The sequence below is a fragment of the Nuphar pumila genome, chromosome 9 (assembly GCF_984573655.1).
Source record: "Nuphar pumila chromosome 9, dmNupPumi1.hap1.1, whole genome shotgun sequence".
NCBI classification, from domain to species: Eukaryota; Viridiplantae; Streptophyta; class Magnoliopsida; order Nymphaeales; family Nymphaeaceae; genus Nuphar; species Nuphar pumila.
The window spans coordinates 17,934,066-17,961,515 of NC_143257.1; the positions used below are offsets into that span (position 1 = coordinate 17,934,066).

General features: G+C 38.2%; 1 protein-coding gene across 2 annotated transcripts in view; it reads right to left on the minus strand.

Moving 5' to 3' along the window:
- Nucleotides 1-27,450, minus strand: part of LOC149828471 (N-terminal acetyltransferase A complex auxiliary subunit NAA15-like) — a 65,968-nt gene that overhangs the window by 1,014 nt on the left and 37,504 nt on the right. For both annotated transcript variants that reach the window (XR_016434294.1, XM_090017603.1), the window contains exons 18-25: nt 19,045-19,177; nt 18,690-18,803; nt 18,429-18,560; nt 2,841-2,897; nt 1,989-2,086; nt 1,849-1,910; nt 1,589-1,700; nt 1,376-1,476 (exon numbers count right to left, since the gene is read on the minus strand). Coding sequence is in view for 1 of the 2 variants with exons in the window: in XM_090017603.1 (XP_089873729.1) it covers nt 1,376-1,476; nt 1,589-1,700; nt 1,849-1,910; nt 1,989-2,086; nt 2,841-2,897; nt 18,429-18,560; nt 18,690-18,803; nt 19,045-19,177 (809 nt within the window). In the remaining variant the exon portion in view is untranslated. The remainder of the gene's footprint in view (nt 1-1,375; nt 1,477-1,588; nt 1,701-1,848; nt 1,911-1,988; nt 2,087-2,840; nt 2,898-18,428; nt 18,561-18,689; nt 18,804-19,044; nt 19,178-27,450) is intronic.

A 27,450-nucleotide genomic window follows, 5' to 3' on the forward strand; every position in this document is an offset into this window, starting at 1 on the left:
AGGCGCAATCTGCCAGCATGACACCACATCCACTGTTACTGCAACACCATACAGCACCCAATACAACAACATATGACGTAAATTTCAGGGAAAATACCTTGCCCCTGATTCCAAATATGGCCCTCTGTTTTCCTGGAAACCAAACAAGGGCCTGCATTTCTTATTGTCCTTTAACTCAGGTTAAATCACAAGTCAAATTACAACAGTGACCATCATTAAGAGTTCAAAGTCAAGCTGTTTACTTTCTTTTTTTTAAATGAGGATGAATGTGTATTTTTCAATTTTCAAGGAAACACGTTTTCCAAGATGATAGATGTTGACCTCAGGTCCCTATATAACTGTTTTCAGGAAAAGTTAGGCCTATATCTGGATTTCAGAAAAGTGGCCCATATTTGGAATTATGAGCAAAAGGTTGGCCCCTAACTAGATTTTTCCCTGAATTTTACCTAGTTAATTGTATCAAACGTAATACCATTACCTTTCCTAGCTTTGATGAACCACAAGAGCACAAGGTCAATGGCTACATCCAATCACGATATTTTATTCTCATTTCAAGTCACAAACAAGAGTGGCTGCTTTCATGATTACACGAATCCATCAATGTCACTAGTCTATTCCATTTTATCAGGTATGGAAGACTTGATAAACTCACTTTTCTCCATTAATATTGTAATCCAGACACTAAAAATAACACCAGTAACCATGAATGCCAGAGAAGGAAAATGCAATTACAGTCAACAACACCAGCATCCAGAGATGAAGAAGGTGCAAATCCAGTCAATTTTTGAAGCATACAGTTGACATCATTACATGAATACTAAGCAATGATTGAATCTCAGGAAAACATGGCCAACAGTTATAGCCTATCAAGAACAAGAATTTATAACATTAATATATTATCTGACAAAGCACTATGAACTTAATATCAGATACATGACCCATTCAATACAATTTGATTTCATAAAATAAGAATGTGTAATAGATGAGAGGATGAGCAACACAAGCATTGTCCAAGAGATTCCAGAAGCTCTATATTAGCTGGGGTGATTCTCTAGAAAAATAGGGTTCGGGGTGGAAGCAAGGAAAATAAAACAACCCTTATTTGGACGACCATAGACTAACTATATGTTTTAACATTATCCATGAAGCATGATGAACCTGCTCTCTCTCTCTCTCTCTCTCTCTCTCTCTCTCTCTCTCTATATATATATATATATATATATATATATATATATATATATATATATATATATATATATATATGCACAGCATAAAGCTATTCTTTCAAAATTACACAAAGAGCCAAGAAAATAAAATAAATAACTCATTAAAATAGAAAATAAAGGAAAAACAAGAAGATTGCTCAGGTACTGACTAGAAGCAGCATCAGGATCAGCAAAAATGGTTCCGAGCAATTTGTGCACAGTAATGCAATCCTTGAGTTTCCACCCCACGATGGGTCCATTAGGACCAGCTCTGCTCATAACCATGGACATATCCAACAGTGAATAAAATTTTTAAATAAATAAATGTAAAACAAAAAAGAAAAGGAAAAATAGTGTTTGCTTGGTTAGGTAAGGAAGCTTACATTGGTCCAGATAAATTAGTTGAATCTTCTATAAGCTTAATTGCTTCAAGCTTCTTCTCAGGGGCTAGAACATACAACATCTCAGCTGCCACAGCTCTATGCATCAAGGAATCTTCAAAAGACAGAACTATTAGGGCACATTTGTTTTGGTCACAGGTGGAGGTGAACAATCACAGCTAAGAAAATAGAAGCTATGATCACAACATGTCACCAAAAGCTCAGGGGAAAAAAGAAAAGAAAAGCATTGAACAGAGACTGACCGTTATGAGCATCAAGAAAACATTTGTTTGCTTCAATAAGAGAAGTCATTTCTCGCAATCCTCTGCAAAGAAGACATGCAACAACAAAGTTAAAAACTGAAAAGAAATAAAACTTAAGCTGAATAAAGATCTATGTGTACCTCAATGTAGGCCGCTCTGCTTCTAAGACACTCCATACAAGTTTCTCAGAGTCCATCACAGGTGATGAAAGCCCATCCACTTTATGAAAAAATAGTATCTGACAACATCAACTGGAGTTTAGCTGCAGATTCTCAAACCAACATATTCCCATTCCCGGACCAAAATCACCTTTACCATTTCCAGCCAAATTCTCAGAAGCATAACATAAACTCAAGCCCATTCTTACAAGGGATATAAGATATGCAATGATGCATAATACGTTAGTTAACAGAATGCTCTCTGACAATGATTTTACATAATATGTTAGTTTGTAGAATGCTCTCTGACAATGAATAGGTAAAATCAGGAAGCTCACAGAATGCTCGCTGACAATGATTTTACATAATATGTTGAGTTTGTAGAATGCTCTCCGACAATGAATAGGTAAAATCAGGAAGAAAACAGTTCAGGTCAAACATAACATTTACAATGAACTAATAGCTAATTTACCTTTACTTTCTAGAACTGGTAATATAGAATAAAAACTAAAAGATTTTGTTCACTAAGAGCAAAGAAATTGAACCATGCATGATTTCTGCATATCAAATTTTGTTTACGAAAAATTGAAAGAAGCCTCTTCATTTTGGGTGATCTGTAAAAGTACACCTAACTGCTCTCATTATTTTCAGCTAATCAAGTACAGAGCTCTCTCTCTCTCTCTCTCTCTCTCTCTCTCTCTCTCTCTCACACACACACACACACACACACACACACACAAGGCCAATCAGACACAGTTGATAAATACAGCTACTTTCTGCAGAAAGGCATTTGAATCAAGAGAAAAAGTAGCTAATTCTCCCACAGAAGAATACCATGCAGCGGTGAGTATCAGGGCTATCAGGGACCAGTTTAAGCAGTTGCTTCACCGCCTGAACAGAAACAGAAGCAATCTTAAGTCAACATAATCTTTTTGCTAGACCCATGCAATCAAGAAAACAAAATACCATAGAGCACAAGATCATCTACAATCCCCATAGAAGTGGAACATGTATATAAAAATCCAGACAATATTATCCATATATACTGGTACCATAAATCAACTGAAAAAACAAATTTACAGTCACCCCTTATTTTACTCCATGTCAGTTACAACGCTCTGTTTTTGGACTCTGAAGCCCATGAATCTCTCAAGTTAGTCACCAGCTAAGTCACACGGACTCGGCTAAAAGGTCGTCGCACACGCGTCGACATGCCCCAACACGGGTGCGGACACGGTCAACTAAGTGCCGGACTCGGTCAACGCACCGAGGCCAGGTCCGTCCACATTTTGGACTCGGTCAACTTTGACCGAGTCTATTTTTATCCATTTATTTTGGTAAGTTTGTGTTGTTACTTCAATAGAATTACTTTTTTATTTTTGCTTTAAAATTTCCAGTGACTTAAATTCTAGGCAGAATCTTCAACATGACCCTCAAGGAAAATTATGGAGTTAGCAAATTATATTCCTTCAACCACTAGCACTTCACATGCAAACTAGCTACATTTTCCAAGCTCTGCCATGACCCTCAAGAAGACATTACAGTCAATGACAAAATGCAACCTTTGCACTTTAGCTCCTGATCAGATATACAAAATCAATCACAATCAACCTACAAAAAGGTGGAAGATTTGATGCAATCATGTTTTCCAGAACACAAAGGTCAATTTTTCACCTCATGATGAGATCTACAAGTTGATGGTGACAAATATCCATGCAACGGCATGTGTATTTTTTTATTGCTATAATCTGTCTCATACTCATTCATTGCCTGATGAGAACATCTCCATATAAATGATCCAAGGCAGCCAGGATTACATGGTTTTGTGTCCCTTGATTGCATGACTCTGTTTGAACAATAACAAGAACAATTTGACTCCATGTCCATGATAAAATATGTTTTGACGTCATCGGATCTGGATCGGATCCAGATCTGTGCGTCTCATCCTTATTGTACAGATTTCTTTATGTAATGGCATTTTAGTTATTTTCATGTATTTTAAACCTGTTGTGTAATTTGTCTCATAATAAAGGATTAGGGCATTCCATCTCAAAGATGGGCTGCCGTTTTGAGCATCTCTCTAACTGTGGGGATTTCTTACATGGTATCAGAGCAGGACCTCGGTTTTGTTCCAAAAGGTATGCCCCTATAGAACGATTATTATTTCTTCCGGTAAAAAAAAATCCTTTCTCCTCTTCTTTTCTCTTCTAATCTGTCCTCTTTCTTCTCTTTTCATCTACTGTCAGTCTTTCTTTACTGACAGCAGATTATTCCTTGTTTCATTCATCTAATATTGTGTTTTATGTTTGACATCAATTCCAAAAAAAAAGGTGGATTTGACGTCAAAATAGAGGTTGCTTGCTTTCGAATATCCCAATCTGAACTCTAGCTTCATATATCCCTAACCAACAAAAAAAAAGTAGGGAAAAAGTTTCTATTCTCATTATTTTTCCAGATTTCATTTTTCTGGAATCTTGTTTCACTCTTGATATTTCTTGTCAGTTTCGATATTTTTCTTTATTACTTCATACATTCTTAATCGGAATATGCATATTAGCAGCACTATATTGTAGTTTTCTGGTCTGTTACAGGAATCAGACAGAAACTGGAATAGTGCCCCTTTAAAAAAAGGGGGGGGGATGTTTTATATTATATCCTGCATTTTATCTAATTCTCTTGTTGTGCTGCTGCATATTTTCCCTTGACTGAATTTCACTCTCTTCCTTCCTTACTTCCTTTATTCTCTCATCTATTTTAAATGGATTCCTCTTCCTATGTTGGTCTCTCTTCGAAGTTTATGAGTCAGCTTGTCTCTGAAAAACTTAATCACCCAAATTTTCTGACATGAAAGAGACAAATTGTAGAAACCTACGTTTTACCAAAAAAAAAGTCGGATTCAGGTCAAACCCGGATCCGACCGAAACCCGTTAACCCATTAGGGTTATAACGTGATACACAGGGGGGTGAGGGTCTTTTAAACCCTCTTCCCCGCAGTTGCGCCCGTTCTTTCCCCCTTTCCCCTCTGCAAGGAAACCCCTTTGGGGTTTCCCTTTTCATGCCTCCCCCGACACTCTTTCCCCCGACACTCTTTAAATATCGCAGAGGGGAGGGAGGGTTTTCTCAGCCTGCGCCTACCTCCTCCTCCCTCTCAACTCATCTTCTCTCTCGTCCCCCTCTCTGTTGCGCTTCCAACGAGCCCCCGCGGCACCTGCTCATTGCGTGCGTTGAGCCGACATAGTTGGAAGCCCATAGACGTCGGTCGGCGACGCTGACCCTCTCCCAGGTACGCCTCTATCTTCTTCTTCTTCTTCTTCTTCTTCTTCTTCTAGTTGCTGGAGGGCCGGCAGGAGGTCAGCGGCTCCCTACTGTGCCCTCCCCTTCTCTCTCTCTTTGCGTTCGTTGGGAGATCGGCAGGGGGCGGCGATCCCTGTCGCGCCTCTCCTCTCTAGTTGTCTTCTTCTTCCTCCCTCTATCTTCTTCTGTCTTCTTCTATTTTCCTGTCGTCCGACAGGAGGGCAATGCCCCCTGCCCTTGTTCTAATCATCGAACGGGGGGGGGGCTGGCGCCCCCTGTTCCTTGGTCCTTCCGCCTGTCAAGGGGCCGACGCCCCTGTCCCTTTGTTCTGGACATCGAACAGGGGGGTCGGTGTCCCCTGTCCTTTGTTTTTTTTTTTCATCGAATGGGGGGGGGGGGGGGGAGGGGGTTTGTGCCCTCTGTCTCTTATGTCGATCGACAGATAGGGGCCCAGAGCCCCCTGCCTCTGTGTTTTTAACTAGCAGCAGGGGGCTTCGCCTCCTGCTTCCTTGTTTTTCGGCATGCAGGGGAGCGGGCCCCTATCTCTGCATAGTCCTACGGGCAGGGGAGGGGGCTCCCCCGCTGCCACTTGCTCAATTCTTCTGGCAGGGGCCCTGCCCTTGCCACTGCCTGGTTTTCTGGCAGGGGCCGAATCCCTGCCATTTGCTTAATTGCGCTGGCAGGGGCTGAGCTCCTGCCACCACTTGATTATCCGGCAGGGGCCTAGCCCCTCCCACTCTCCTTCTTCGGAAGGGACTGAGCCCCTGCCATTGCCCTTTCTGTTCCTTACTATGACTTTAGCATTTTAAGTATTCATATTTTTGTAGTTTGCACGAAAGACCTCACTCGTGCCCCGCGGCCCGAGTCCTACATCACCTACACTTGTAGGCGCACACAACGACGCAACATCCCGAGATAAGGGAAAGTTGCACGAGGATTTTAGATGAATTAAATAAAGTATAAGGATTCTGAGATAGAATAATTGATATTTCATACATGCGTACATATAGAGTATTGTATTTTCTCGTTCTTATTCTTCTAAAATTACATGCTTGATGTATTCTATATGAGTAGGATCATTTCTACAGTAATTCTTATTATTGTGTTTTTGTACTTGCTCGTTGTTGTGTTTGCATTGTAGATGCTTAGTTTGTTATTATATGTTAGATCTTGATGACACCCTCAGGCAAGCCTCGTAGGGTGTCCAGGTGTGCGTACCATATTTAGTACCTTTCGAAAAGAAGCAAAATTGGGTACATGCGCCAAAATCTCAAGAAGAGGATCTTCCTGTTGCAAGGTCCAACTTCTCGAGCACAAAATCATGCTTTTAAAGTGAATATTTCATATGTGTGTTGCTAGATGCAACTAATTGTACCCCGAGTTGATCACTCGGAAGAAATGATTGGATCCACGGTGATTCCAAGACTTGTTCGAGATTTCCTGTTTCGTAGTGTTTGAGCATGCCAAATATATTACTGCTTTTAAGTCATTCAAAACACTGTGTGGGTTTTCCTTCGAGAAACCCATGACCTACTCTCTTCGTCGGACCTTTCTGATAGGTATGGTATGTTCACTACAATGAGTAGTATGAGAGGTCGTTGGGCACCTCGAGTTGTGCAAAAAGCACTCTTTTGAAATAAATAAAGATAATGATGTTCGCCTCTACAGGCCAAATGCTCAAAGAGCTATGCATGATTGAACCAAATGAATTGTAACATATTAAATGTTACCCTTTCATCGTAGTCGTAGCTTTGGATAGGTACGGCCGTACCTTTGAACAGGTACGTCTGGTTTGTATTACGATGATTGGATGATGGGGTTGTGGCAACCTCGAACGTGCAAATAGCACAATGTTGAGATCACATAAATAGTGATGATTCGCATTCAGAGGCAAGATGCTCAAGTTGGTTGAAAGACCAGAGCATGCAGAATGGGTCTTCAGTTAACTAACACCTGACGTAACCATTCGAACCACGAACTCCTGTCAAAAGAGAGAACGAAAGGGTACAAAACTCTGATGGACAGGTCCTTTAATGGCAGTTACGGGCAAAAAACTCAGATTCTCCAATCATCGGAGTTAGGAGAAATGGTCTACAAAAGTTAGTTCAACACTTCTGCAGAAGTTGGATGCATCCTTTGGAACAAGTGGCCTTTGAGGAATTCTCTCTCGGTCACCGACCGTTCCCTTAAAAGCGGACTCAACTAGCTATTCAGGGTATTGAAAACACATGGCATAATAGACCCCCAAACTGGTCTCAATTGTTTTTACGATTTGTGTCCTGTGTGTACCCGTAAGGCCAGCTAATATCGAAACAGAAAAATAATTTGTTCTCATTGTTAGTCGAACGGTTTATACCTATTGTGGCATTATACTTGTTAGTTAAACTACTAACATCGTTCTTTACTTGTAATAATTAGCTACTCAAGCTAGCTAATTGTTTATAATGATGCTTACACCTTGTGTTGCGCATTCCCTTCGGTTTAGTTGTTATTTGCTTATGTTGCTCATGCCAGAATAGATGTAATTCCTCGCAATTCAATTATACGTGCTACCATTGTCTTTAATAAAATAAATTGTTTATCTTATGAATGTCCTGCTTTACTTATTCTACATTGTTTATTTGTGTACCTACCAGTTTGTTATGAAATTGGCTCATTTCATGAGCAGGTGGCAAGTTAGACTTTATAGACGGCTGATAGAGCTATGTGAAAAGAAGTGTTTTCTCTGGTTACGGGTCATGGATCTGAAGATCCAGACCCGTGACACCCACTTCCTCATTAATGGCATTGTGTAATATTGATTATTGTAAAAAGGGTATTCTAGTACCCTAATTTTGTTTGTAATCTCATGTTAATATAAAGTAATACACAGCAGCCGACCCATGTGCAGCAGGGTATCGGTTTTCCCCAAACCTCTCTCTCCCTTCCTCTACCTCTCTCTGTTTTGCAGCTCCAACATGGGACGGACTGGAGGTTGCAAAACTAACATGGTATCAGAGCCACGCTTCAGCTGAAACTGGGATCGATTCAAAAGACACGTCTGAAGATCCTTTTCTCCTCTATTTCCTCTTCCAAAGTCTGAAAATCAATCAAAAAAAAAAGGTACGACTGTTCTTGTTTTCTTTTCTTTTTGGATTCACGACTGACCCAATCAGTCTCAGCAGATCCTACACCTATTTCCTATTTCTTTCTGGAATCACGACTGACCCAGTCAGTCTCAGCCTATTTCTCGTCTCTTCTTGGGTTCACGACTGATCCAGACAACTGAGATTTCTTTTTCGGTTTCTGGGAATCACGACTCACCCCTTCTTTTCTCACCAAGCCAACTTTGGATTCACGTCTTATTCATCCTCTTCTTTTCTCAATTTTTCTTTCTACAGTTTCCTTTTCTCCTACGTTGGTGGTGGTCGAACCTTGGTTTCGCCACTGTTTATTTTTATCTCTTGAGTGCTTCAGCCCAGATTCCCTCATTCAGCCATTAACAAGCCGACATTAGGAATACATATGCACATTTTTTTTGGATTTTCATATCCGACATTCCATTTCATATACAAATCAGAAATCTGATTGTCTTTAAATTTCTGTTTCGTATCAGCAATCTGAATTAGTTCTTGCAAAAAAAAAAAAGGAAAAATTACAGAACTGCAGGTGTAAGCAGATTGTGCTGAATACATTCTTCATTCTGTGAAACATGAATTCTCTTCCTAACCAGTCAGTTCTTTCTTCAAGTTTCCTCAGCCAACTTGTGTCTGAAAAATTAAATAATGGTAATTTCTTGACTTGGAAGAGGCAAATCATACCTTTCATTAGGAGTCAGGATCTTTCTGGACATCTGGATGGATCCATTCCAGTTCCTCCTGAGTTCATATCACAAGAAGAAAGGGACAGCAAAGGGGAATCTACTACCGTATATGTTAGAAATCCTGAATTTGTGGCTTGGATGAAAAGAGACCAAGCGCTTGTTGCTTATATTACATCAACACTCTCACAAGAGGTTCTTGTAGCCATTCCAGATGACTGCACTGCCATGCAACTTTGGAACAGACTTGTTCAGACATACTCACAGGTTTCTCAGGCCAGGATTATGTTTCTTAAAAGAGAATTTCAAATGTTAAGAAAGGAGTCCATGACCATCATGGAATATTTGAACAAAATGAAGGTCATCACAGATCAGTTAGCAGTTGTTGGAAGTACAGTTTCTGACAAAGATTTGGTACAACAAACCCTCAGTGGATTGGGACACGACTATCATATGATTGTCACTTCTCTGTTATGTTTACCTGAGCTGCCCAATTTTGAAGATCTGCGTGCAAAATTGTTACAATATGAGATGAATCTAAAGGGATTTTCTGAAGAATCATCTATGCATACTGGGGCACAAGAAGTTCTTGCTACAGGGGTTACTTATGCACGAGGACGAGGAAACTATGATATCAAGGGAAAAGGAGCACAAGGTAGAAGTGGTCATGGAGGTCGTGGATTATTGCCTACCCCCAACTCATATACCAACCCACAAAGACAAAGGCCAATTCCTACTTGCTTTCTGTGTAATAAAAGGGGGCATATCAAAGCTAACTGCTGGTTCAATCCCCTAAATAAAGGAAAATCAACACAGACTAAAGCAAAAAAGAGGCACAGACAATACAAGGACCAGCGGAGAAGTAAAAGAGTTGTTATTGTCAGCCTTAGCAGAATTGAATCTGAAACAGAATGAACAAGGCACTTGGTACGTAGATTCTGGCGCAGCGACTCATGTTACTGGAGATGCAGGTAAGCTCCTAAAACTTGTTCCTTACATTGGTAGAAGTAGTATAGTTACTGGAGATGGATCACACCACTCTGTTTCGCATATTGGAAACTCCATCATACCCTTACCTGAATCTTCCATCAATCTTTCAAATGTTCTTTATGCCCCTAATATCAAGAAAAACATTGTTTCAGTTTCTAAACTTGTTGATGATATCAAAGCCTCAGTTGAATTTACTCCCTCTTCTGTTCTTGTTAAGGATCTCTGCACGAAGGAGACGTTCGCTAGAGGGAAACGGCAAGGCAATATGTATGTTTTTCAAGAAGATCCTTCAGCACATATTCGCTCTGCAGACCCAAACTTGAAGCTCCAATCATCATTGTCTTCTGAAAATCCTACCTGCGTTTTTAGTGTCTCTGAAATCAATAAGCCAAACCTTTGGCATGGTCGTCTAGGTCACTGCAGTAATAATTTCATTGAGAAGCTTGTTTCAAGTAACCTCATTCCCAAGTCAAGTTTAGGAATAAATGTAAATGACAACAAATGTTCTAGTTGTCTCTTATGTAAGAGTCATGTTTTACCATTTCATTCTATCAATAAAAGAGCTTCAAGACCTTTTGAGACTATTTGTTCTGATGTTTGGGGGCCTGCTCCAGTTGCTTCTATGTCTGGAACTAGATACTATCTTTTATTTGTTGACAGTTATTCTCGCTATTCCTGGATATTTTTCATGAAACATAAATCTGAGACTTTCAAGTTGTTCCGTAACTTCCATTCCTTTGTCAGAAACCAATTTTCTGAAAACATCCTAAGTTTCCAATGTGACGGAGGAGGTGAATTCTCTTCCATTGACTTTACTAACTTTCTTCAAAGTAATGGGATAAGGAAAAAGGTGTCTTGCCCGCACACACCTCAGCAGAATGGGATTGCTGAAAGAAAGCATCGCCATATTGTTGAGAGTGCGATGAGCATGATGCATGATAGTAATCTTCCGATCACTTTATGGACAGAGGCTTTTCATTCTGCAGTTCATGTGATAAATCGATTGCCCATGACTATTTTGGAAAACAAGTCTCCTTATTTGTCTCTTTTTGGTATTCACCCCAACTACTATGATTTGCATGTGTTTGGCTGTTTATGCTATGTTCATGTTGACAGTTCAAAGAGACATAAGTTTCAGGACAAGGCTTTGAAGTGCAGGTTTGTGGGTTATGCCGATGACTATAAAGGGTACAGATGCTATGATCCGGTGAGCAAGCGCATCAAAATATCAAGAAATGTCATCTTTGATGAATTGAATTTTGATTATCAATGTAATAGTTCTTTAGAATCAAAACATGAAGTTCAGGCTTACTATCCTTGGTTGAACTATAAACTTCTCACAGGAGCTAGTGATGCTTGCTCAAATTGCACTCAAAAGGATAAGATACCTGTGTCTACTGATGGGATGATTGATCATGAAAATACAAACTCAACTTTGAATCCAGGAAGATATAGAGGCTTTGTATATACTCGACGAGAAAGAGAGTCACCTACTATAGTTGATTCAGACATGGACACATCCTCAACATCCAACATTGTTGATACTAGAAGATCCACACGTCCTCGCCATCCAATTGAAAGGTGGGTCAGTTATGAAAATTTCTCATTAGATTTTCAACTCTTTCTAACAGCCTTGAATAAAGAAGATGAACCCACAACGTTCTCTCAAGCATCAAATTCCAGAAGATGGATTGAAGCTATGAATGAGGAGATGGAAGCTCTACATGAATGTGGTACGTGGGATGTCGTATCAAGACCACCTGACAAAAATGTTGTTGGTTCGAAATGGGTGTACAAAATAAAGTATAAACCAGATGGGACTATAGAGCGATACAAGGCGAGACTTGTAGCCAAAGGTTTTACACAGGAGCAAGGATAGGACTATGATGAAACCTTTAGTCCAGTGGTGAGGATGGGGACAATCCGAGTCATACTTTCTTTAGCCATTGAACACCAATGGACCATTAGCCAACTTGATGTGAAGAATGCCTTTCTTCATGGAGATTTGAGAGAAGAAGTTTACATGGAACAACCCACGGGTTACGCAGAAGGTAATCCTACAAAATATGTCTGCAGACTAAAAAGGGAGATATATGGATTGAAGCAGGCATCTCGATCTTGGTTTGACAGCTTTTCTCTTGAAATACAAAAATATGGTTTTAAGAAATCTCTTCTTGACCACTCCTTATTTATATTTAAGGACCAAGACACAATTACTCTGTTGTTGATATATGTGGATGATATCATCATTACTGGCAGTTCCAATGACCACATTGAAGAAGTCAAACATCTCTTGAATCAGAGGTTCAAAATGAAGGACCTTGGCAAACTACGGTACTTTCTTGGAGTTGAAGTTGACAGTTCCTCTGAAGAAATGACTCTCACTCAACATAAGTATACTATTGATGTTCTCAATAAAGCGGGTATGAAAGACTGCAAGCCCTTAAGCACTCCTAGCGTTCTTCATCAAAGGCTTAGCTCTCAAGATGGAGATCCATTTGATAATCCCACACAGTACCGTAGCATAGTGGGTATGTTACAATACCTCACTTTTACTCGCCCTGATATAGTATACTCGGTGAATCAAGTTTCTCAGTTTATGCATGCCCCATGTGAAGGGCATATGGAAGCAGTTAAACGGATACTACGATATCTGAAGGGAACGGTTGGGGATGGTCTCATATATAAACGAAATACAAATGGGCAAAGTGCACATGAGATCACTATTTATTCTGATGCGGACTGGGCGGGAGATCCAAATGAACGCAGATCAGTATCCGGCTATTGTGTATTTATTGGGATGAATTTGGTTTCTTGGAGTAGTAAGAAACAAAAGGCTGTTGCCAGATCCAGTACAGAGGCTGAATACAGGTCAATGGCAACCGCCACTGCTGAGGCTACTTGGGTTAGACATCTACTGACAGAAGTAGGAGAATCGATATCTCGTTCACTTCTTTTGTGTGACAACCAGAGTGCCATTAGTATGTCTTTTAATCCAATTCATCACAGTCGTGCCAAGCATATTGAAATAGACCAGCATTTTGTGAGACAAAAGGTAGAAGAGAAAGAGATTGAGCCTGAATTTGTTAGAACTACAGATCAAGTGGCGGATATATTTACAAAAGGATTGACTAAAGACAGATTTTGGACGTTAAAAGGCAAGTTGTTCATGATTCAAGATCATGCACAACTTGAGGGAGGGTGAAAAGAAATGTTTTCTCTGGTTACGGGTCATGGATCTGAAGATCCAGACCCGTGACACCCACTTCCTCATTAATGGCATTGTGTAATATTGATTATTGTAAAAAGGGTATTCTAGTACCCTAATTTTGTTTGTAATCTCATGTTAATATAAAGTAATACACAGCAGCCGACCCATGTACAACAGGGTATCGGTTTTCCCCAAACCTCTCTCTCCCTTCCTCTACCTCTCTCTGTTTTGCAGCTCCAACGTGGGACGGACTGGAGGTTGCAAAACTAACACTATGCAACATGGCTCGAGATCACCCTCTTTCTGATGGCATCCTGGCTATTCTCCGTAAGATTGGTTTGTAAGCTAACGTGCCCATAATTGTCAACTTGTTTTCCTTTCTAAAAGAAAATTTCTTCTGCTTACGATTTGAAAGATCAAAATCCTGAACTTTGAAAGGTTTTCTCTAAATGTTTTCAAATTTTCAAGTTGAAATTTTGGCGCGTTACAAAAATTGTTCCTTTCATAAGGAGTCAACATCTGTTTGGGCATCTGGATGGATCAATTCCAGTTCCACCACAGTTCATTCCACAAGAATCAAAGGATGACAAAGGAAATGTTTTGAATACCTATGTTTCAAATCAAGAATTCACTACATGGATGAAGCGCGATCAAGCTTTAGTTGCATATATTACTTTCACTCCGTCTCAGGAAGTACTAATTTCAATTCCAGATGATTGTTCTGCTAGTCAATTATGGAATAAGCTTGCGCAAACCTATTCTCAAATTTCAGAGACAAGAGTTTTATTTTTAAAAAGGGAGTTTCAAACTCTTAACAAGGGTTCTATGTCAGTCATGGAATTCTTAAACAAAGTGAAATCAGTTAGGGATCAACTTGCTATTGTTGGAAGTGTTGTTTTTGATAAAGAAAAAGTGCAGCAAACTCTCAATGGACTGGGTCCAAAATATCATGTCCTCTCTACTTCCTTATCAGTTCTACATGTTCTTCCCAACTTCGAGCATCTTCAAGCTAAACTTCTGCAATATGAAATGAGCATAAAACACTTGACAGAAGGCGGTGAACATGCAACATGCAGATTGTCATAATGTCTTGGCATCATATATATCTCACAATTTTGTCGTAGAGGTAACAGTTTTCAAAGTAGCAGAGGTCGAAGCCGTTTTGGTCAAGGAGGTCGTGGTAATCTTCCTTCTCCGAGTACACCAGGATTTTTCAATGCAGGGAGTAAAAAAAGAGTGCCTACATATTTTCAGTGTAATAAGAAAGGACATGTGAAAGCTGACCATTGGTTTAACCCTCAAAACAAAGGAAAGAATAATAAATTTGAAAACAAAAGAGAAGCTGATGGACAGAAATCTTCTGAAGATACGCAACAACTTTTGTTGGCGGCTCTATCTCATATGAGTATCAAGCAAAATGATCAAGGTGAATGGTATGTAGATTCTGGAGCGACTACTCATGTCACAGGAAATACTGGTAAGCTCTCAAACTTATCCCTTTATTTCAGAAATTATAGTATAATCACTGGAGATGGAACACATCATCACATTTCTCATGCTGGAAATGCACAAATTCCTTTGCCTAGTACCTCTCTTAATCTGTTCAATATTCTTTTTACTCCAAATATTAAAAAGAATATTGTTTCTATATCTAAACTTGTTGATGATCCAAATTCTTCCGTTGAATTTACTCCCTCTTCTGTGCATGTTAAGGATCTTCTAACGAAGGAGACATTCGTTGAAGGAGAACGATGAGGAAAGATGTATATCTTCAAGAAGGATCCATCTTCTCATACTTCTGCTCTTACCTTGAAGTCCTCTCCTTTGAAGCCGACATCTCAGAGTCTCAAGTCTTGTCATAGAGATGTTTTTAGTCTTTCTCAATGTAATAAGCCAAATTTGTGGCACAGTCGGTTGGGTCATTGTAGTCATGGTTTCATTAAGAAACTCGTGTCAGAAAATTTGATTCGAGAGTCCTGTTTACATTCTATCCTAGATGTTAAAAAATGTTCAAGTTGTCAGTTATGTAAGAGTCATGTACTTCCCTTTAATCTGATTAATGAAAGAGCCTCAAAAGCCTTTGAAATTGTGTATTATGATGTATGGAGGCCAGCTCATGTATGTTCTTCATTTGGAAGTCAATATTATGTTTTATTCATTAACAGTTTGACCTGGATATATTTCATGAAACACAAATCCGAAGTTTTTAGATTGTTTCAAGACTTTTGTGCCCTTGTTAAGAATCGTTTCTCTTTCAATGTTGTGCATTTTCAATGTGATGGTAGAGGTGAATATTCTTCAAATGACTTTCTTGATTTTCTTCGAAATAATGGGATAAGTAAGCATGTGTCATGTCCACATACTCCTCAACAGAATAGAGTAGCTGAGAGAAAACATCGAAATATCGTTGAAAGTGCGATGAGCATGCTTCATGATAGTAACATTTCTATTAATCTTTGGCCAGAAGCCTTTCATACTGCAGTATATGTAATTAATTGGCTGCCCATAGGAATTTTAGAAGACAAGTCCTCATATTTTACCCTTCTTGGAAAGGGTCCTGATTATAATAACCTGTGTGCTTTTGGTTGTGTTCATTATGTTCATATTGACAAATCTCTTAGGAATAAATTTCAGGATAAAGTTGTGAAGATTATAAAAGATACATATGTTATGATCCGGATGAAAGACGATCTGTTTCTGGATATTGTATATTTATTGAAAAAAAATTGGTGTCATGGAGTAGCAAAAAACAACGAGCCATTGCCAGGTCCAATAATGAAGCTGAATATAGGTCTATGGCAGTTGGAACAGCTGAAGGTACATGGGTCAAACATCTTCTTGCAGATCTTGGAGAAGGAATCTCACAATCCTTTTTGTTGAACATTGCTTATAATCCTATACAGCATGGTTGCACAAAGCACATTGAGATAGATCAGCATTTCATCAGACAGAAGGTTGAAGACAAAGAGATTGAGCTTCAACACATTCGTATAGAAAGCCAAGTTGCAGCCTAACAAAGCATCAATTTTGGTTCTTGAAGAACAAGTTGTCCATGGTCCATGACCATACACAACTTGAGGGAGGGTGATAAAATATGTTTTGACGTCATCGGATCTGGATCGGATTCAGATCCGTGCGTCTTATCCTTATTGTATAGGTTTCTTTATGTAATGGCATTTTAGTTATTTTCGTGTATTTTAAACCTGTTGTGTTATTTGACTCATAATAAAGGATTACAGCATTCCATCTCAAGGATGGGCTGCCGTTTTGAGCATCTCTCTCTCTCTCTCTCTCTGAATGCTAACTGTGGGGATTTCTTACAGCCCAGACATTTTCTGAACTACCATATAATAATGTTTTATTGTACTAGTAAGAAATCACCAAAACATTATTTCATAATGTGATAAACCGACAACAATGATAGATGGTTACAGTGGAATTTATAAGTTGCCACCATAATGGCATTTTAACAAAGAAAAAATGTTCCAGAAAAAGAATCATGTGTTAATCTAAAGTATGTTTCAGAAAAAGCAACTAGCACATTAAAGAGTTCACTGACTTGTGATTAGACACAATGCCAATCAGACAATTACGTAAATGGAAAACCCATCTCTGTTTTCACCTTTGGAACAGAAGTGAACTTAGTGCTAGCATTTCTCATAATGCATTGATAAAAGTTGATGATAAATGCACATAAATGACAAGAGACAGTATCTTCATGGCATTATTTCACAAACACATGAGAACAGAGCTATATATAATATATAATAGTGCAATGATCCACACAAAATAAAAAAAAAAGTCAAGTTATTTGATTACAATATCTTGAAGCTAGTAACAATTTTCAACGTCTTGCTATATTATTGCAAATTACCAATTTAAGTAATAGGTTCTTTTGCTTTTCTTTTTTTATTTTTTTCAACCTTTATCAACAGAACACCATTAGTATTTCTCAATACTCCAATAAAAAGCTTCATCCAAAAATTGCCGATTCTAATGTGGTAATAAACCAAGCAGAATTTAAGTGAGTACCATTGTCATCAATAAGACAATAACAAATTGCACCAAATTGGGCATGCAAGAAAAACCTTACAACTGCACAGAAGCACAAAGAAACAGAAGTGAATAAATGAAGAGGAAACTATCACCAAACTACTAACAAAATCCACTCAAAGAACATGAGAGGATGTACATGTCATAGCATGAAAAGAGGCATATTTTTCACTGCTGTTTTAAACATTTAATATATGGTGATATTTTGAAAATATCATGATATTAATGTTTTAATAAAATATCATTGTTTTATCATGATATTTAAATTTTTTCAGGAAAATATAAAAAGACATGGCCGCCAAAGTAAATGGGGAAATAAAGGCTGTGTAGCAAAATTCAACTCTTGCCATTTTAAACTGTACAGCACGTTAGCTGCTCAAATGAATTTTAGCCTCTGTCTTCAGACTTCATTCAATGCCCTGCAACGCCTTTAACTTTTTCTTGAATGTTTTTATTTTTGTTGGTTTTCACTACAACCTCCCTACCTCCCGTTCAATGCCCTGAAGTGTCTTGATTTTTTTCTTGAATGTATTTTGTGGTGGTTTTCATTACAAGTATTTTGTTTAAAAAATTTATTTGCTTCACAATTTTATATTTTTATTTGATCTTCCATCCGAACTTCAATTCATTTATTTTGATAGCTTTTCAGAGATTGATGAGCAAAAAATTTGAAAATCTCAACAAAATTATAGCCAACTAATTGCCTTTTTGAACTTTCATCACTACAGTTATGTCATATAAAAAATTTGAACATGGGATTATTCAAATGAATTACTTGAAAGCTAGCATCTTTTCTTCAATGTTAAGACAAAGGCACGTGTATTGAATATGATCACTGAAAGATGACCACAAACAAATGACCCGTACATAATAAAGACAAGCCTGCATCAGGAATAAATTTCCAGCAACCATCTCGTATTGCATGAAGAGAGAACTAACACATTAGAAATGGAATATCATCTTTCCAAAAGACCATTCTACATTCATAATATTATTTATAAAAAATGATCAACTTCTAAATCCGCTATAAAGCATGCCAGAACTCATTTTCTGCAATTCAAAACTCAATAGACACCTGGAATGCAAGCAAAATCTTCTGTTTCCTTATGTTCAGTTCGAACGAAAGTACATGTGTCTCCACAGATGTTGATGAGTTTTTCTGAAGCAACTTCAAATACTTGGTAGCTTCTGCTAGTGGGTCTTCAATCTGCACAAAATGCAAAACCATAAAGAAAGCATCAGTACTTTTCCCTTTCGATCAGAAACTTAATGCAACTGAAAATATATTCTTTATGTAATTATTCTTTGTAGGAAAGGACAGTTTTCCTTATTTCACCTGCAAGAGCTTCTCCCCATGAGGATCAAGATCTAATGGTTTTGCATGTTGTCGCTTACTACTTTTTGATAACCCAGTTACACTAGACTCCTCCTCATGCTTCTCCTCTGCTTCCTAAAGAACAGCACAAGACCGAAAATCAAAGACTTAACAAATGTTGTCCCTCCCTCCCTCGTGCTTTGTAGCTTTCGCACCCATGCCGTAGCCACACCCAAACCCACAGCTATACCTAAGTGACATAGCAGTGAATCTCGTGCACCCATGTCATACCCCATACCTGCACCCACACCTACACCTATGTGGCATAGCAGTGAATCTGGTATCCAAGCAATATACGAAAGTAGCTCTAAAAAACCTTCTTAGCACGAGCTTCAGCCTTCCTCTGTTTCTGCCTCAATTTCTTTTTCTGGGAAGGAGGTAGTCTTGACAACTCATCTTCATCTTCATTCACTGATTTTGAAGGAGAATCGTACAACTTTATATAGCATCTGCAAATCAAGAATCAAACCAGTCAAAAACACTTGAAGATACAACTACAATCTGAAAAACAATATTCATTCCACTGCTGTCATATATATCTCGTTGAGTTGTTTCTATCTATGTATTTCTTTATTGTAGAATAAGAAGCATACTAGTCTTCTATTTACACCTCACAGTAGACTCTAATATAGGCTTCCTACGCAGTTGCCTCTTAAAGATTGCTTTACATTAACATACTGCAATTCACCCTGAAAATAAGTCATGAATCAATATTGTTGTCTGTCAGAATTCTCTAGAACGATGAACAAGAAACTGCAGGGAAGAAAGATAATGGGGCTGCAACTGCTCACGTTTTTCCAATTGGAAAAATCATGATCTCTTCCTTTAGTTTATAAAACAAAACCTAATACATGGTACTTTACAAGTAACTCTAATAGGTTACAAGTATGCTCCAATATTGGCTAGACATGTTACAAGTAGTTTGGATCCAGATCCGGATCTGGATTCGGATCCAAACTTAAATACAAATACAAATGCACGATATCTACCCTGTCTAACAGTCCCCCTCAAGTTGTGCATGATTTCGAATCATGGACAACTTGCTCTTTAGGAACCAAAAACGACACTTTGTGAGTCCCTTAGTGAACAAATCAGCCACTTGGTCTTCAGTTCTAACATAATGAGGCTCAATCTCTTTCTCTTCAATCTTTTGCCTAATAAAATGCTGATCAATCTCATTGTGTTTGGTCTTTAAGACATATTTGAATAGCACTTTGGTTGTCACAAAGAAGGAAGCAACTAGCAATCGGTTCCTTTAATTCTGTTAACAAATGTCTAGTCCATGTTACTTCTGCCGTAGTAGCAGCCATCGTCCTGTATTCGGCTTCCGTGCTAGATCTAGCCATTGCATTCTGTTTTTTACTACTCCAGGAAACAAGATTGGCACCAATGAAAACCCCATATCCTGAAATTGACTTTCGATCATCAGGATCTCCGGCCCAGTCTGCATCTGAATAAGCAATGATATCATGAGCATTATTCACGGATTTGCTTTTGGTATACAAAAGTCCATCTCCAACAATACTCTTCAAGTACCGCAGTATCCTTTTTACTGCATCCATGTGCCCCGTCCTTGGCTCATGCATGAATTGAGAAACTTGATTGACTGAATATGTGATATCGGGCCTGGTAAAGGTGAGATATTGAAGCATTCCCACTAGACTCCGATATTTGGTGGGATCATGATAAAAGTTTCTGTCTCGCGCACTTAGTTTCTGGTTAATTACACTAGGAGTAGCAAGAGGCTTGCAATCTTTCATCCCACTCTTTTCTAACAGATCCAGAGTGTATTTATGTTGAGTCAAAGTAAGTTTATTTTCTTGATTATCCACCTCTACTCCAAGAAAGTACCAAAGATTTTCAAGATCCTTAGTTTCTTGAACATGGTTCTCACTGTTTCCTGTAATAATTATATCATCAACATATATCAACAAGAAGGTAGTAAACTCCTTACCTTGAATAATAAAGAGATAATAGTCCAATTGTGATTGATAAAAACCATGTCTTTGAATTTCTAGGGAGAAGCTCTCAAACCAAGATCGAGACGCTTGTTTCAGTCCATAGAGTGCTCGATTTAGTCTGCATACATACTCCTTTGAATCTCCTTCTGTATATCCTGGCAGTTGTTCCATGTATACTTTTTCCTTCAAATTCCCATGAAGGAAAGTATTCTTCACATCTAGCTGACTTATTCTCCAACCATAATCTACAGCCAATGAAAGAACTATACAAATTGTGCCCATTTTCACAACTGGACTAAAAGTTTCATCATAGTCCTGTCCAAACTCTTGAGTGAATCCCTTTGCTACGAGATGAGCTTTGTATCGTTCAACACTCACATCCAGTTTGTATTTGATTTTGTAGACCCATCGTGACCCAACAACATTTTTATCTGAGGGTCGAGAAACAACCGTTCATGTTTGACATTGGTACAAGGCTTCCATCTCTTCATTCATGGCTTGAATCCATTTTTTGGAGTTAATGGCTTGATGAAAATGTCTAGGCTCAGTCTCTTTCTCAATCTATGATAAAAATAACTGAAAGTCCATGGTAAAATTCTCATAATTGGCCTATCTTTCAATGGGATGCCGAGCTCTTTCAGATCGCCTGATTGGAAGTGCTATTGTATTAGATATTGGAGAAGTAACGTCATTGGATGAATGAAGTGTAGGAGCTTCTTGTTCAATACCATCTGGAGTCAAGAGTGAGTCCATTTCTCTTCTCCTATAAACTTGTCCAGCAAACTTGTTAATCTCTGGAGGATGTTCTATTTCAAGTTCCTGTATGCCACTGTTTCCATCTTGACAGGATATTCCTTGATTACAGGAGGAAGAACACTCATTGTTTGTTTCAGGAAAAAGCTCTGCACTGAGCCATGGATCATAAAATAGTACACTCATATTGGTTTGGGCAGAAACATGTTCTCCATCTCCAAAATCACTTTCATCAAAAACTACATTCCTAGATATCTTGATTCGTCTGCTATCAGGATCATAACACCGGTATCCTTTGTGATGATCTGTATATCCGACAAATTTGCACTTTGATGCCTTAACTTGAAACTTGTTTCGCAGAGAAGAGTCAATATGAACATAACACGTGCAGCCAAAAAATTTTAGTTCATCATAATCAGGATGTTTCCCAAACAGGACAAAATAAGGGGATTTATTTTCTAAAAGCTTCATGGGCAGGTGGTTAATAATGTAAACAGCAGAGTGAAAGGCCTCTGTCCAGAGTCCTATGGGAGTACGACTTCTGTGCAACATGCTCATAGCGCTCTCCACAATGTGACGATGTTTCCGTTCTGCAACTCCATTCTGTTGGGGCGTATGCAGACAAGATACTCTAGGATTTATCCCACTATCTTGGAGATAATTGATAAAATCCCTAGAAGAGTATTTCCCCCACCATCACATTGGAAATGTAAAATATTACAAGAAAAATGAGTTTTGACAAATGCATGAAAGCAACGAAAAATAGAAAAAACTTCCAATTTATTCTTCATGAAATATATCCAAGTGAAACGGGAGAAATTATCGATGAAGATAACATAATATTTGCTGCCAGAGTTAGAGGGATTAGGGGTTGGTCCCCACACATCAGAACAGACAATTTCAAAAGGCCTTGAAGCTCTCTCATTTATTGAATGGAAAGGAAGAACATGACTCTTATACATTTGACAACTTGAACACATTTTATTAACTGAACTAGGAATCAAGCTAGATTCAGAAATAAGACCATCGGATACTAATCGCTCAACAAAGACTTATTACAGGCTTATTACATTTATTCGAAGATTGCAAATTGAACACATGAACATTCTTTGATGACATAGACTGGGGAGAGGACTTCAAGGTAGGTCGAACACAAGTAGAAGGATCCTCCTGGAAGACATGCATATTTCCCCGGTGTTCCCCTCTAGCAAATGTCTCCTTCGTTTGTAGATCCTTGACATAAACAGAAGATGGAGTAAATTCAACGGAAGAATTGGTATGATCAACAAGCTTAAAAACAGAAACAATATTTTTTGTAATATATGGGGCATGAAGAACATTGGAAAGATGAAGTGGAGATTTAGGCAAGGGAATGGAAACATTTCCAATGTGTGTGATGGGATGGTGTGACCCATCATCTCCAGTGACTATGCTACTTTTTCCAAAATAGGGAGTTAAAGTAGAGGATTTACCCGCATTACCTATGACATGAGTAGCTGCCCCAGAATCAATATACCATACTCCTTTATCATCGCGTTTCAGATCAAGTTCGGACAACGTTGCCAAGAGAAGCTCTTTCACATCTCCACCAAACTTTGAAGAATTATCCTTGCGTCCTGACGAGCTCTCACCCTTTTGAAACTTTCCTTTGTTCTGCGGATTGTGCCAACAGTTGACTTTTATGTGGCCTCGCTTGTTGCAAATATAACATGTGGGTACATTTTTCATATTATAAAGAGGTGAAGCATTCGGGGTAGGCAATAGCCCACGCCCCCTGGAGTACCTCGTCCTCGTCCTCTACCGCCACCAAAATTATTATCACCACGTCCCTGACTAAAGAAAACACCAATAGCAAGAACCTGTCCACCAGTTTCATGTGACATCCCCTTCAGAGTCATCTCATATTGAAGTAATTTTGCTTGCAAGTCCTCAAATGATGGTAGATCAGGTAGGCATAGCAGTGAAGTCGAGAGAACATGAAATTTCGGTCCCAATCCATTCAAGGTTTGCCTGACCTTGTCTTTATTTGTCACTTCATACCCTACAACGGCAAGTTGATCACTGATAGTCTTAACCTTGTTCAAGTACTCCATGACAAACATGGAGCCCTTAGTCAGAAGTTGAAATTCATGCTGAAGAAAGGAAATTCTAGCCTCTGATATCTGAGAGTACGTCTTCATTAGTCTGGCCCACAATTCTTTTGTTGAGCATTCGTCTGGAATCCCCACCAATACTTCTTGAGAGATAGTAGAGATAATAAAAGCAACTGCAGCTTGATCACGCTTCATCCAAATCTCGTACTGGGGATTTGGAATTTGTTGTATAGAATCAGCCTCATTTCCATCCTTAGTTCCTTGTTTAATAAATTCTGGAGGGGCTGGGATTGATCCAGTGAAATGTCTAGAGAGACCTTGACTTTTAATAAAGGGAAGAATTTGTCTTTTCCAGATCAGGAAATTCGAATTGGTAAGTTTTTCAGAAATAAGTTGACGAAGAAAATTAGAAGAGAGAAATGACTGAGAAGGAGAATCCATGAATAAAATTTTTGGTGTGTGCATAATGCAATAGAATAAGACTCGTCTCCTTTTTTTTCTTTTTTACAGGAGAAAGCTCGAGTACTTAACGTGAATGAGAAATCACAGGCCTGGTGTACAGATGTAATCTGATTTCAATTTTTTTTTTATGATTGCACACAGCAGTAACGAATGCAAGTAAGCAGCAACATAAATCAAGGATTAGGGAAGAAAAGCAAATCTAAACTCGATATGGAATCGTGAAACTGAAAAAAAAAGGTTTTCGTGAAACTGATTTGACGTAAACCCAAATCAGTTTCAGGAAACAAAGGAATAGTGGATCGTGAAACAGGTTTGTCCCAGACCCAACTGGTTTGAGGTAGATAATGGTTACCGTGAAACTGGTTTGAAAAACAGACCCAATCCAGTTTCAGAGAAATGAAGATTAAGGAATAAATTTAACGCAAATCAGAAGAGAGTAATCTGGAGAAAGAAATAGCAGATGGGGAATAAAAGAAGATATTTAGAAAGGGGAAGACACAGAACAGTGAACACCTGTTGGAAAAACCTTCAGCCCTCGAATCAGAGCTACTATGATACCATGTCAGAATTCTCTAGAACGATGAACAAGAAACTGCAGGGAAGAAAGATAATGGGGCTGCAACTGCTCACATTTTTCCAATTGGAAAAATCGTGATCTCTTCCTTTAGTTTATAAAACAAAACCTAATACATGGTACTTTACAAGTAACTCTAATAAGTTACAAGTATTTACAAGTATGCCCCAATATTGGATGGACATGTTACAAGTAGTTTGGATCCGGATCCGGATCCAAACTTAAATACAAATACAAATGCACGATATCTGCCCTGTCTAACATTGTCTTCATCTCTTCCATACTTTACTTAAAATCAGATGCGGATTAGAAGACTGTCATGACAGTTTTTGTCAGATAACAAGGTGCTCTTCAGATATCATCCTTCAACCATGAACTCAAACTATGACAGCATCATCCAAACAGCTAAAGGTGAAGATTCAAGAATTTAAGCAAGTTCCATAATTTCTATGAAAGGGTATGGTATAGTTATTTCTATCTTTGCAGAGATTTTGATGATTGTCCTAGAAATCTCTGACCTCTATTGAGCATATATCGAGTCGGTTAATTGACTTTGAAGGAGAGTAAAGAACTCAAGAAATCTGTTTCTCACATTTCACCCACTTGTACTGATTATGACAGAGTTTGTCAAACCACAAAAGGAAATTTTACAGACCTTTCTGCCAAAGATTTAACCATAGGCACAAATCTCATTCTTGGGAAAACATCGATGAGGAAAAAATCTAGTTTTTCAAGAGAAAACTCAGGAAAATATTGATGTATAAAAACCTTAAATAATATATAACAATAATATATACACTGAAGAAGCGCTTTATTGGGTAAATATTGGATTAAAATGCAATGTTTTCAAAACAGGTGATATTTTAAAAATATTATATTCTTTAGGATAATATCAGACTTTGAAAATATCAAGTGAATCACTGACGATATTTGTGACTATGGATTTAGCTAAGGAACTATAGAAATAAGAAATATTTCGTCTTTGAACTCAAGAAAAATTTACAGTTCATGTTCATATATGGATAATCAATATTTCATGCTAACGATCCTGTTAACCACATTACTCATTAATGCATCTCAGTCTCTTTTGCTTGAATTAATTCTTCCTATTGATTATTTTCCAAAACCAGAGAGCTCTCTGTTCACTCAGTTATTGGACATCCTTTATGCAGAATACCATTCATTACATGGATCCACCACAACACATCGGTGTATGTAGAGAGGTCCTTAATTCTATTTGTTATGAGTACAAGATGGAGGGAGTTAAGAAGGGGACACATTAGGGAAAAAAAGAGAGGTGTCCACGGTTGCAAAATAAGGAAGTAGAATTGAGAAGTGAAATGAAAAGCAGAAACAAGAAGCAACAATTTTCTTATATTCTTGTGAAATGGGAAGAAGCAAACAGCAGGCATTCAAAAGCTGAACTAAGAAGTTTTCCAAAATTCATGATTGAAAACAACCAATATTTTTTATATTATATGATGTTATTGTTATATCTGAAATTTATTATTTAATTCTTTGGTTGTTAAAAATATGAAGCATATGTTGGTATAATAGTTATCGAATATGTGATTTGATATTTTCTAGACTATATGAATATGAAAATTACACTATTATACTTATATCAAATATAAAGATACATTTTAGTATAAACATCTTAAATTCTATCTTGTAAGAAAGTAATAAATGAAATTTAGTGTAAGATATATAATGTTCACATGATTAAGCAGATTTAAAAATTTTAATCTAAAAAAAACCCATGAATATCATCTGAAGGGCAACTTCTTGAACAGAAATTCTAAATCATTATGATTAAAAACATTAAATAACAAATCTAAGTTGAAAACTGATGATGTATACAAACAAAATCAAAAGAAACAAACAGAGTTCAAGACACAGTGTTGATCGTGCTCTACACAAGTTAGACTGTGGCCATAAAGTCTCATGGTGTGTACTGTCATGCCATGTCAACATGAGATACACATCTCAAGTGAAGCGCCCAACGAGACATAGTGACCTATCTATGAGGGCATCCCTTAATATGATCAGTCTCAGGAATATTGTCAACCAATACCAGCTGGTGCCTGGTAGATATAACCTTCGTGTGGGACCATTTCACTTGGTGAAACAACAAGAGGGAGCCTTGCCTCAAACAATTACGTTGTTTTTTAGCATCAAGTGTCATGGCTTATCATTTCCAGGATGTGAGAGGTGTGGCCTACTCATGCAGCCTATTTGATCATTGGAAGATTCTTATCAAGGGGAAAGAATTTCAGATGATCAGGGCAGATTATGGTACGGGACTTTCTGAAATCCTTGATGAGAATGGTCAAGCCATGATCAGGAACGTAGTTAGACTGCATTCAACTTTCAAACTTATGAGAAAACCTGACTTTATAAGCAAAAATACTAACACTTGGTGGCTCATTATGAGCAAAGATAACATCATGCAGATCGAGGAATGGGAGTTAGAGCTCAGGATCTCCAAAAAGCTTATATTATATGGATTTCAAAAGAGATGACGATTATAGCGAACCAGATGCAGGACTTGAGAGTGAAGATCAACTAATGGAGGATTAGGGAAGAGATCGCCTGGAAGCAGAGATCAAGGGTCACTTGAATGAATGGTGACCAAATTATGAAATTCTTCTACCTTCAGCCACTGACAGAGCAAAGGGAAATCCCATTCCATATATTTTTATTGAGGGCTGTAGAGTTGAAGCCAATTGATATCAACCAGATGGCAGATAATTACTTTAAGGCTCTTTTGGGGAACTAGCAGCCTATGTCACATGGATACTGCTATTTTTATGAAGTTTTTAATAACACGATACAAAGGCTAAAATGGAGTATCCGTATGACATATCTAGCAGCTGGGG